This window comes from Puma concolor, chromosome E1 (genome assembly GCF_028749965.1).
Source record: "Puma concolor isolate L17-30 chromosome E1, mPumCon1.1.hap2, whole genome shotgun sequence".
Lineage (NCBI taxonomy): Eukaryota > Metazoa > Chordata > Mammalia > Carnivora > Felidae > Puma > Puma concolor.
In genome coordinates this window covers 50119687-50132188 of record NC_141680.1, presented here as the reverse complement: position 1 = coordinate 50132188, position 12502 = coordinate 50119687, and the positions used below count along the sequence as shown (strand labels likewise).

Below are 12502 nucleotides of genomic sequence, written 5' to 3'. Positions count from 1 at the left end.
AACAAATCCATAAATTCTCCAAAGTTAAAAGCTAATAAATCATAGAAGATCAAAGAATCTCAGAACTTAAAGACTGCCACAGATTATTTAATCCAATCAACTCATTTTAGATTTTTTTTTTTTAACGTTCATTTATTTTTGAGAGAGATAGACTGCGAGCAGGAAAGATGTAGAGAGAGAGAGGAAGACGCAGAATCCGAAGCAGGCTCCAGGCTCTGTGCTGTCAGCACAAAGCTCGAGGCTCATGAGCCATGAAATCATGACCTTAGCCAAAGTCGGATGTTTAACTGACTGAGCCACCCAGGCACCCGCTGTTTATGGTATCTTAATTCAGAAGTATGGTTTTTTTTTGTAAGTTTATTTATTTTGAGAGACAGCGCACAAGAGCGCAGGAGGGGGAGAGGGAGAGAGAGTCCCAAGTGGGCCCCACACTATCAGTGCAGAGCCCAATGTGGGACTGGAACCCACAAACTGTGAGATCATGACTTGAGCCAAAATCAAGAGTGAGCCACTTAACTGACTGAGCCATCCAGGTGCCCCAGAAGTATAGGTTTTAAAGAACTGCATTCTAGGGGCACCTGGGTGGTTCAGTCAGTTAAGTGGCCAACTCAGGCTCAGGTCATGATGTCACAGTTCATGAGTTTGAGCCCCATGTCGTGCTCTTTCCTGACAGCTTGGAGTCTGCTAAGGATTCTGTGTCTCCCTCTCTCTCTACCCCTCCCCACTTAAACTCTCTCTCTCTCTCTCAAACAAACAAACAAACAGGGGCACCTGGGTGGCTCAGTCGGTTGAGCGTCCGACTTCGGCTCAGTTCATGATCTCATGGTTCAGTGAGTTCGAGCCCCTTGTTAGGCTCTGTGCTGACAGTTCAGAGCCTGGAGCCTGCTTCAGATTCTGTGTCCCCCTCTCTCTCCGTCCCACCCCTGCTTGTGCTGTCTCTCTCTTTCCAAAATGAATAAACATAAAGAAAATTAAAACAAAATACATTAAAAAAAAAGTAGAAAAAACAAACCAGTAAAAGAACTGTATTCTTCATGTGAAGAAATCACATATTGCTTTAGAGCCATCATCTGCGGTTATCAACAAAACATCAGAGGTCACCTTCTCAGGAAGGCATTCTTAAATAACTCTCCGGAAGTCAGTAGTCATTCAGCACTTCCTTAACTAACAAGCCCACTGACTTTCTGCTTGGTAATGACCCCAAACTCTTTTCTCTTTTAATGTTCATGGTCTCTCTAATCTCACTAGAATGTAAATTCTGCAAGAGGTGGGACTGTGTCTATACTGTTCACCAATGCAGCTCAGTACCTGGCCAAGCACATGATGTTGCTTCTGTAGCTACTACGGTACATCCCTCTATACCTTGTACTACAGTCATTAATGTGCATGTCTTGCCTCCTAAGTGGTCCATAACTTCCTTCAGGGGTGGACCTTGTTCGATTGTTTCCCTCACACCAACTTGTACGTAGTATGCACTGAATGGCTGGACCACAACTAGCAGATGATCTTAATGGCTTACAATTCCTGACTCACCTTGAGATTATGACCTAAGCCGAAGTCAGACACTCAACCAACTGAGCCACCCAGGTACCCAAAATTCCTGATTCTTACTGTCAAGGTAAGTAGGACGTGGTAAGTTATATGGCCGGCAATTCAGTTCTATCTGGGGGATGCTACCATCAACTTCAATAAATACAACTCCCAATTCTCTAATTATTCCACTTTTTTCTCCAAATCTTCCACGGTCAATGCTATGGCTAACCACCTTCCTCCTTTCCTAACTATTCACAGTTCTTGAAATTCCACCCCACCTTGCTGCCTTTCAACTCAGAGGAAGGAGACGGTCAAAGCTACCAAAACCAACTCATTAGAACATGTGACTTTTGTGACTCATTTTTCTCATTAAAGTCTTTGTAAATGAGGTAACTTACTAAGGAGTTTGTTCAACATACATATCATCAACATACATATCATGTATGTTATGTATCTGTAAGTTCTCTGTTTCTACCTTTTACCTCCTAAATGGATCCAACCTTTCAATAACTTGTTAAACAACCTACACAAGAAAAAGGCCAATAAAAAGTTAACCACAAGTAGTTGAAATTTAAAGCTAATCCAGTATTTTTACATGACCTATTTCTTAAAAATTTTTTTTTTTTTTTTTGAGATAGAGAGAGAGAGCGAGCGAGCATGAGCAGGCAGAGAGAGAGGGAGACAGGCTCCAGGCTCTAGCTATCAGCACAGAGCCCGACATGGGGCTCAAACTCACCAACTGTGAGATCGTGACCTGGCCGAGGTCAGATGCTCAACCAAATGTGCCACCCAGAAGCCCCTAACGTTACTATTTCTTAAGAGGGTCTTTATGTCCGAGCTGCTGGCAATCAATAAACTGTTTTACATTTCACCTCCTCCTGGAGAAGAGGCTGCAGGTAACCAAATGAAATGAAAAGACACGAAGAGGGAGAACCAAAGGATACGTTCAATTTAAGAATATAATCCCCAAACAACCACGTACCAAATATAGTGTAATTGAAATGGGGGGTGGTGATCCTCTGTGTAGTAAGAACTGCTAAATACCACATACAGTTAAGAAAAAGCCCTCTTCAGATTAATTTTTAACTCCTTAGCTAATAGGACGGTGAAGCCCTAACCATTATCAAGAACTAGTATCACTTTTATTATTTCATCAATCAAATACCAATCACAGAGGCAGCAGAGGAGAACGTAATGGTTAAAAACATAGGCTCTGCAGCCAGACTGCTTGGGTCTAAATCCCAGGTCCACCACTGTGCTACCTAGGGCAAGACCCTCATGCTCTCTGGCCCTTAATTTTCTCTTAAATGAAATGAGTATAATAAAAATAATTCCTGCCCCACAGGGTTGCTGTAAGGATTAAAGCAATACTTATGAAGACATGCCTGGAATATACTAGGTACATTATCTTCATCATAACAGCTAACATTATATAGAAAGTACACAGCAATAAATATTAGTGACTGGTGTTCTATGTTGAGTGTTAGGACACAGAAACAGAGTCGTAGTAAGTCACAACTGTAGGAGATTCAAATGGCCTGGATTTGTCAATTTTACCACCCAGGTCTAGACTTCAGGATGCCTTCTGAAGGTTTCTGCTCTCTGTGCTTTTCTCACTGGGTATATTCTTATTAAGTTTCTATACACACAATTTTTACCTGCAAATGTTGTTCACATTAAGAATAAAAATTGTCGGGGCGCCTGGGTGGCTCAGTCGGTTAAGCGTCCGACTTCAGCTCAGGTCACGATCTCACGGTACGCGAGTTCGAGCCCCACGTCGGGCTCTGGGCTGATGGCTCAGAGCCTGGAGCCTGCTTCCGCTTCTGTGTCTCCCTCTCTCTCTGCCCCTCCCCCGTTCATGCTGTGTCTCTCTCTGTCTCAAAAATAAATAAATGTTAAAAAAAAAAAAATTAAAAAAAAAAAAAAAAGAATAAAAATTGTCTTGGGGCACCCAGGTGGCTCAGTCAGTTGAGCATCTGACTCTTGGTTTTGGCTCAGGTCATAATCTCGAGGTTAGTGGAATCAAGTCCCAAGTCGGCTCTGCACTGATAATGGGGAGCTTGCTTGGGATTCTCCCTCTCTCTCTCTCTCTCTCTCTCTCTCTCGCCTCTACCCCACTCATTAGTGCAAGAACTCGTACTCTCAATCTCTTAAAATAAACACCATAAAAATAAAAAATAAATTAAAAATGCTGTAAGGAAAATAAGCACGGGAGCAAGTCTCTTAAAGATATCGTGAGATGTAGCAAAACGAACACTACCTGTTGCCAGGAGACCTGAGCTTGACCTGGCTTTGCTGTAGACCTTGGATAAACCACTTAAGCTGCCTGAACCTTAGTTTTTTCACAAGTAAAGTAAAAACAACAAAACTTTCTTCAGTTTTGTTGATGGGCTTAAAGTAAAAAAGCAAAAGAATGTATGCTAAAGTGTCCCATACATTCCAGTGTAAAAATACAATGCTTTAAATAGGTATTTTGTTACATTTGGCAGAATGGTTAGAAAATATAAGATGACAAACAGAAGGCAAAACAAAACTTAAAAAAATTAACTAGACTGTAAGACAATCGTCTAATCCAAAAGTTGAAAATCGTGGGTTTGCATTAAAAAACAAAACCACAAACATTTATGCCCTCCCATCCCCTCCTCCCTCACAAAAAGAATCCACACCTGTACCCTGTTTTGTTCCACTGGCACACTGGCTTAAAAAAAATAAATAAAAAATCCAGGAGCACCTGGGTGGCTTAGTGGGTTGAGCCTCTGACTCTTGACTTCGGCTCAGGTCACGATCTAATGGTTTGTGGGACTGAACCCCTTGGCAGAGCTTGCTTGGGATGCTCTCGCTCTCTCTCTGTCCTTCCCAGCTTGTGCACATGTGTCTTCTCTCTCTCAAAAATAAACAAACTTAAAAAAAAAAAAAAATTCAAACGGCTTTTATTTTACATAGTTCAGCAGGCCACAACATTCCCTGTTTTAAACATTTCTGCTACCCACTTGACACCTAAAAAGGCATTTGAGTTTGCAAGTCTTTCCAACTGTCTTGAACACATAACCATAATATCCTACATAAACGCCATACACGTGATTACTACAACTGTAGCAGTGAAATATTTTTTTTTTCTTACTGGCCTATAAGCTCTCTGAGGGCAAGAGCTTTGTCTAATAACCTTTATACTCCCCACAACGTCTAGCACGGACTACTGACAGTAGGCTATCAGAAATTGGTAAAGGGAAGATTTTTTTTTCTCCCAGGTCTCAGCTCTAGGCATAGCTGTACTTCTTTTCAGCAAACGGTTTCTTCCTTATGGAAACCAGCAATCTATTAATTCCAAAGTGCTGGTTCAGGGGCTGACTGTGGACCGTAGGTATGTTTTGTCTGATCTATGTGGTATTGGCTCAAATGGTGTTTTACAACAGATCTGTGTCCAGATTCTAAATATTGAGGCAATTCGTATAAAACAAATCCATACCCCTGGTTTCTCCCTCAAATTAGAAGAGTTGAGGTCTGGCTGTCATGCCCAATTGGCAAAGATTAACTGGAGGTGAGGAGTTACTTCCCCCCCTTCCCTGGATAAGTGGTCAGAAGTTGGCTCAGGATTTCATCACACTTGGCTCACTAGGCAGGAGAGCATGGAGACAGCACAAGCTCCAGAATCAGTCTGCTTGCTCTGCATCCTGGCTCCATCACTCTACTAACTGTATGACCTTGGGGCACGTGACTCAACTTCTCTTAGACTCTTTTCTTGTCGGTAAAACAACAACACCTATCACATGGGGCTAAGGTGAGGCCCGAACGTGCTAATGCATGTAAGCACGCAGAAGGCTGCCTGGCAGTGTAGAAAATACTCGACAAATGCCAGCTATCGTTATCTGCCTGGCACTGTCGGGGTTTTCCAACTCTCATGTAAGTGAGGATGTTTCTTTACACAAGCTGCTAGAAAGTTCAGAGATGAATTTATGGCTCCCCGCCATCAAGTGTACTGAAGCTAAGAAATTCAGGTGTATCAACTTCATCAGCCTTCCCTATCCCTGTCTTTTTAAAGCCCCACCAAATCTTTTATCAGAAAAAAAAGGAAGCAGTGGAAAGGTTGTTTTTTTTTAAGAAATATTACTGTGAAATATTACTTGACACTCCTCCTGTCCCTGAATTAGTTGCACTTAAGTGTACTTCTGTGGTAATCACCTTAAGAGACAAAAACAACCCTATTAGTACATGCATCCCAGGTGAATAGCAATAAATATTTGTGGCTAGATTGATCAAGGAATTTAATGAGGCCTGAGCGTAATCCTTAGCAACAGCCCATGATGGGAATTGATTCCACAACCATTCAAACCCTAGTCAGACAAATCTAGTTTTGAAACCCTGGTTCTGTTCCTACCTGTGTTCCACAAATATCTCCAGGAGGCTTGGTTTCTTTATATGTAAAATGGTACATAAAGTTGCCTGACACATATCAGGAGATGTGAAAAATGTTCGAATCAAGTTCAATTTCTATTCCAGAGGAGATAAGCAGTTGGACTAAACCACGGTTCATGACCTCCCCTAATTAGGTTATTCTGCACTGCTGTGCCTGTTAGTCTTTGCGGCTGCAGTTCCCGCTCCGGGGACGACTCCTCCCCATCCCAATTTTCTTCTTCAAGGCCCAAAACAAACGTCAACTTCTCCGTAAAACCTTCCCTTACCCCACCAGTAAAAAAAAACAACAGCTTCCTTCTCTGCGTTCCAATAAGCACTTTTATACTTGTGTAACACGCACCACCATGCCTGACTCGTCTAATTCGTTATATATACGAACTCCTTAAGGGCAGGGGTCCTGCGCTCATCACCTTCGTCCTGTTTCACTTTCCTACTGCTTCTCCTGGCTACAGGCCAGGAACATCCCATGATCCATAAACAACTTAACGACATACGTTCATTCAGCCAGAGTAAGAGAACTCAACTCTCTGATCTAGCCTGAACGCTAAAGCGGCCGTAACCCCTGGGAAACTGTTAAAGTAAACGATAAACAGTACCGAGAAAAGGCAAAGAGTACTGTGAGGCCCCACCTCCTCCGGGAAGTGGCCATCAGTCCAGGGGAAGAGTTTGGGAAGCTGTATGCACCAGCGTACTCCCGCTGCGGGGCACACCTGGGACCTCCTGCTCACGCAGGCCCAACTCGGGCTGGGCAGGCAGTGGGGGACGCACCCTTCAGCCCGCAGGCCCCCTGAGGCCTAAGCAAGCTCCGCGCCGTGACTCAGCCCTTGGCGCCCGCGAACAGCCAGCCGGCCTCCCCTCACCTTGGCCAGCTTCTCGCACTCTGGCAGTCGCTGATCCACCGTGGCGCTGTAGTCCACCTCCATCTTGACGATGCGCCCATCAGCCCGCTCTGAGCCGCCGTCCGCCATGGTCCCGGCCTGAACGTCCCTTGATGTCCCCCTGCTTCGGCCACCACTCGTCACCCACACCGGAAGCCGCCTGCGCACACACTCAGGCAGTGCGTCGGGAGCCCGCGCGAAGGACCCCCACGAGGCCCCCTGCGCTGGCCACCAGTCAGGCACTGCCTCAGACAGCCCTGGGGGCGGGGCGGAGGGCGGGGCTCGCCCTCGAGCCTGCGGCTCACGTCCGGTTTTGCCTTGATAACCGACTTTCATCCACGGCTTCTGCGGTGAGAAAAGCTAGTGTAATAGAGTAGGCCGTCCCATATACTCTTACGTCTCCCTGCTTTGCAAATATTATTTCTCAGAGCCGTGGGCAAGTCGCTTAGCTTTTCTTGGATCTCCGTTTTCTCATCTCTGCATGAGCAGGCTGAAATCCTAAAGAAAAAAGTTTCATCTGGTTGAGAATCTTGGTTTAATCTGTGGGATCTCTCAAAGCTCAAAGAGAAGGTATGACAGCGGCTCAGTAATATAACAAGTACTTTTTGTTTGTTTTCATTTTTACTGTAATCCACTACGTGGGTAAGAAGAATCTTTAGAAAGATTTTGTTGACTTTTCTTTGTAGGACTCTTGTGAGCATCAAATGAGATTTTACGCATGCAGGATTATTTCCATTTTTAAGGACCGTGCAAGTTTTCATTAGCATCTGCATCGTCTGGGTCCCTATTTAACTGCTTAGGATGCTTGAAAGTGAAAATGAGGTTGTGTGTGGTGTGGTCAAAGTATAAACAGTAGCTTCCAAAGCAAATGGGAAATCTTGGAATGGTCTACCTGTTAGCGAATTAAATCAGCACCAACATCCCTTTTTATATACTGAATAGACCTCCTTTTGTTGTTTTTGTTTGTTTTTACTGTTCTGTAATGAAAATCATGGGTAATATAACCCACCTGCACACATAATTAAACACGACAACAACAAAACACCCTAGCTGTAAGGTAAAGGAGAAGCATCGCAAAATAGCAAAATAATAATACTTCAGAATATAAAGGCTAGGGGCGCCTGCGGGCTCAGTTGGAGGAGCAGGCAACTCTTGATCTCTGGGTCCTGAGTTCCAGCCCAACCTCAGGTGTAGAGATTACTTACGTAAATAAATGAATAAACTTCAAAATTTAAAGGCTAAGACATGTCTACTATAGAAAATAAAAAAAGAAGCAGTTGTGTGGTTGTTCACACACATAACTGTGAAATTAGAAGTTGCAACCTCAATAGGTTGGTTCCCCAAGCATCATAAGGATTTACTGTGGGTGACATGATTTCTCCAGAATGGTGTACAACTTCTTGGTAAAGTTCTGACTGTGTGAAAGTACAATTTTCCATTGTTTTTTTACATAGAAGAATTCTTAGAAATTTTAGTGTATATTAAAACGTCAAAAAAGAGCATATGTAAAGTGAAGTTCGAGTCTAGGCCTCAGACACATAAGTGGGTGTCTGGCAGGACGTTGAAAAGTCAGGTGGAGGGGCGCCTGGGTGGCTCTGTCGCTTAAGCAGCCGACTTTGGCTCAGGTCGTGATCTGGCCGTTTGTGGGCTGGAGCCCTATGTCCGGGTCTGTGCTGACAGCTCAGAGCCTGGAGGCTGTTCGGAATTTGTGTCTCCCTCTCTCTCTGCCCCTCCCCCACTCACGCTCTGTCTTCTTCAAAATAAACGTTAAGGAAAACAAACTTTTTTAAAAGAAAGAAAAATCCGATGGATTGTGGGACAATATTTTACCATGCAGGTTTGTCACATCGTAGATGTCTGGCATCCCAATTACATGCTGATCCCCCTTACCCCCCAGTGATCGTGACAACCTGAAATACCCACACAAATTTCTAAAACGCATTTCTAGGAGCCAGTATTGTTGAGAGCACTAGGCTGAGCTGTTTCTGGCTCTGTATTCAGTGTGCAGTTGGTTTGGTGAAGAGTAGACAGAGCATTTGGAGGTCTACCGTTTTGCGTCAAGAATGTGAAAAGACAAAAAGTGACAAGGTTGTGGTGGAGTAAATCTGGAGTAAATCCTGGTTTCCAGGACTCAAAAAGTAAGAGTGAGAGAGGGTGGAGAAAACTCCACCAAACTGAAGCCCTTCCTTGCTAGGCCTGGAGGAAATGAACAACGAAAGCACTTTGAAATCTAAGGGAAAGCTTACAAAGGAAACAACAACAAAGTGAAATAAAGAAGAAACCCGGTGAAAGACTGAGCAAGAGAGAAAATAGGTTGAGAGTGCGGGTTACGTAGACGCTTTATAAATCATTTATTTGTCTGAATCGGACATCGTAAGAATTTAGTTTCAGAAGAGAAAAATTAGCAAAGAATAAGGAACCTAAAAGGTAGAGATGAAACCTCTGTAGAAATGTAAAGAGGGATGGAAATTAAGATGTACGCACTAGGGGTGCCTGCATGGCTCAGCCGGTTAGGCGTCCAACTCTTAATTTTGGCTCAGGTCACGATTTCATGATGCCTGCATTCGAGCCCCTGGGATTCTCTGTCTCCCTCCCTCTGCCTCTCTCTTTCTCTCTCTCAGAACTAAACAAATAAACATTAAAAAGAGAGAGATGGACAACTAGTTGGGACACCTGGCCGGCTCAGTCGGTAGAGCATGCGACTTTTAGTCTTGGGGTTCTGAGTTCAAGCTCCACGTTGGAGCTAGAGATTTAAAAAACAAAGAATCAGGGTGGTGAGTTTGACCCTCACTTGAGCAGTAGAGATTACTTAAAAATAAATAACAAAAAAAGGTGAACGTGCTAGTCCCCCAGCAAGGCTTGACTTTATCACTATTTTTTGTTTTGGGTTGGACTTTATAAACTGAACAAATTTGTCTCTTCCTCATTCTTGAAAGCCTCCTCCTCCCCTTCCCTTTCACTTGTTTTTCTGTGGAATCCTTTGTTCCAAGAACTCAGTACAGATATTGACATGCCGCCCTCAATGTATACTTAGTAACGAGACTCAGATGGCCCCGCCAGCTCTAGTCATGAGACCACCTTGAGGAACCAGGCTGGCAGCGGGGACCAGACTGCTATCCAAATGCCCAGATCCTGTATTTTCCTATAAAAGCCCTCAGCCCTTTCCCCCAGGCGGGCTTGCAGTCTTGGAGACATTAGTCTGCTGTAACCTCCTTTGCCTGGCAAAGTAGTAAACTATCTTCCTTTCTGTATACCCCAACTCTGTCTTCCAGTTCCTGCTCTGAGCACAGACGTCAGTTTTCGACAACAGAGAGAAAAACTGATTGGAAAAGCAGGGGTAATGTATATTATGATACTAATTATTGAAAATAATGTGTCTATATATTATTGTTATTTTTTCCATATTTGGCATCTTTGGCCCGTTCAGCTTATTGGCTGTGCACACATCTGACCCGAAGTTCCCGCCTCTGTGAAGTGAACCTTATAAAGGGGGCGGGAGGGTAGAGGGGAGATAGAAAATAAACATGTAAATAATGTAGCAGGGGTGATAGTGAGTGGGAGGTGGTCAAGGAAGGCCTCGCTAGTGAGCCAAGACCTGAAGTAAGTAAGGGAGTCTTTTTTGGTTTCTTTTTACCTTTTTCTATGTGATCTCTACCCCCAACACGGGGCTGGAACTCACGACCCTTAGACCGGAGTGACCGGAAGTCATATGCTCCACCAACTGAGCCAGCCAGGTGCCCCAGTAAAGGAGTCTTGCGGATAGTTTGCAGGGGAGAAGATTCCAGGCAGAGGCAGGAGCAAGAACCCTGAGGTTAGAGCAATCAGGTCACCCTGTCTGAAGACCAGAATACGCGAGGGTAGGAGTTACAGGAGATGAAGTTTGGGGCGATTCAACCATTATAAAGACTTTTTTTTTTTTTTAATGTTTGTTTATTTTGAGAGAGAGAGAAAGGGAGAATGAGCAGGGGAGGGGCAGAGAGAGAGGGAGACACAGAATCTAAAGCAGGCTCCGTGCTGTCAACACAGAGCCCGTTGCAGGACTTGAACTCACGAACCGCGAGATCGTGACCTGAGCCAAAGTCGGACGCATAACCGGCTGAGTCACCCAGGTGCCCCGGGACTTGGTTTTCAACCTAAGTAAGATGGGGAGCCAATGGGGGCTTTGGGCGAAGGGGTGGTATGAGCTGACTTACATAGTAAAAGAGTCTCTGCCATGTGGTGACTAGGTTGGGGAGAAGCTGGGAGACTGGCTGGGGGGTTATTGCGGTAGTTCGGGAGGAACACGATGGTGGCCTGGACTAGGGTGGAGGCAGTGGAAGCGGTAAGCAGCAGCTAGATCCTGGATATAATCTGAAGGTGGTGCCAAGATAGTTGGCCTTGAGGGCAGAGAGGTCAACTATGTCGGCAAGATTTTTGGGCTGAGCGTCTGGAAAGATGGAGTTGCCATTTACCAAGGAGGAAGCCGACTGGGGACAATCAAGCCAGGCAGAAAAGGACAGGAGTCCACAGTTTGGGATATGTTAAGTTTGAGGGCCCTATTGGGTATCCAGTGACAGTGACAGTGTTGAAAAGGCAAATGCATGTACAAGGGTCAAATTAGGGGGAGTCATTTGGGCTAGAGGTTTGAAGTTGGGAGTCACGTAACGTAAGCCACAAGGTCTGCGTTATAGAAATGTTCCCAAGGGACGCCTGGGTGGCTCCGTCGGTTGAGCATCCAACTCTCCAATTTGGTGAGCCAAATTTCAGTCATGATGCCAGGGTCGTGGGATTGAGCCCCATGTTGGGCTGTGTGCTGAGCATGAAGCCTGCTTGAGATTCTTTTCTTTCTCTCCTTCTGTCCCTCTCCCCCATTTGCTTGCTCTCTCTCTCTCTCTCTCTCTCTCTGTAAAATAAAATTAGGGGCGCCACGTGGGTGGCTGAGTCAGTTAAGTGTTCAACTCGACTTTAGCTCAGGTCGTGATCTCATGGTTGTGAGTTCTAGCCCCACATCTGGCTTTGCCCTGACAGCGTGGAGCCTGCTTGGTATTCTCTCTCCCTCTCTGCCCCTCCCCACCCTCAAAATAAATAAGTAAACGTTTAAAAAAATGTTCCACCAAAAGTCGAATTACATGCTCTTCCTATGGCACTACATTGCTGAGAAATACTATTTCCAGGGGCGCCTGGCTGGACTGGTCGGGAGAGCATGTGACTTGATCATCTTGGGGTCATGAGTTTGAGCCCTATGTTGGGTATAGAGATAACTTAAAAGTAAAATCTTAAAAAAAAAAAAAGAAAAGAAATACTATATCCAGATCTGTGTTGACATCATTTGATGATACTACATCAAATATGCTTTGGCATTAAATAGCTACAATCAGTTATGGTTGCATAGGTGCCTCCCTTTAAAGGACACTTAGGATCAAGGACAGTGTCTTCTTTCATCACTAAAACTTCTCTCCAGTGAGTATAGTTACATATAGTCTAAGAATTTATTTCAGATTATTCCAGTGTTTTGCAAATTTCTGTAAAAACAGGAAATGCAATAAAAGGACATTTATTACTAGCTAATTTATTCATTTTTAAAACCTTAAAAAAATATTTATTTTTGAGAGAGAGAGAGACAGAGCACGAGTAGGGGAGGGGCAGAGAGAGAGGGAGACACAATCCAAAGCAGGCTCCAGGCTCTGAGCTGTCAGCAT

At 44.4% G+C, this 12502-nt stretch overlaps 2 protein-coding genes across 5 annotated transcripts in view; one reads left to right on the top strand and one right to left on the bottom strand.

Moving 5' to 3' along the window:
* PSMD12 (proteasome 26S subunit, non-ATPase 12) overlaps window positions 1–7007 on the bottom strand; it is a 30486-nt gene extending 23479 nt beyond the window's left edge. The window contains exon 1 of one of the 2 annotated variants that reach the window (XM_086687788.1): window positions 6807–7007. In XM_086687788.1, coding sequence (XP_086543914.1) covers window positions 6807–6914 — 108 coding nt within the window. In that variant the 5' untranslated portion in view covers window positions 6915–7007. The remainder of the gene's footprint in view (window positions 1–6806) is intronic. The other variant, XM_086687787.1, reaches the window with a different exon arrangement.
* Window positions 7008–7238: 231 nt separating this feature from the next.
* PITPNC1 (phosphatidylinositol transfer protein cytoplasmic 1) overlaps window positions 7239–12502 on the top strand; it is a 270127-nt gene continuing 264863 nt past the window's right edge. Inside the window, exons 1-3 of one of the 3 annotated variants that reach the window (XM_086687794.1) lie at window positions 7243–7394; window positions 9019–9137; window positions 10097–10161. The gene's annotated coding sequence lies outside the window, so the exon portion shown is untranslated. Of the gene's footprint in view, window positions 7395–9018; window positions 9138–10096; window positions 10162–12502 lie in introns of all 3 variants that reach the window. The other 2 variants (XM_086687793.1, XM_086687795.1) reach the window with 2 other exon arrangements.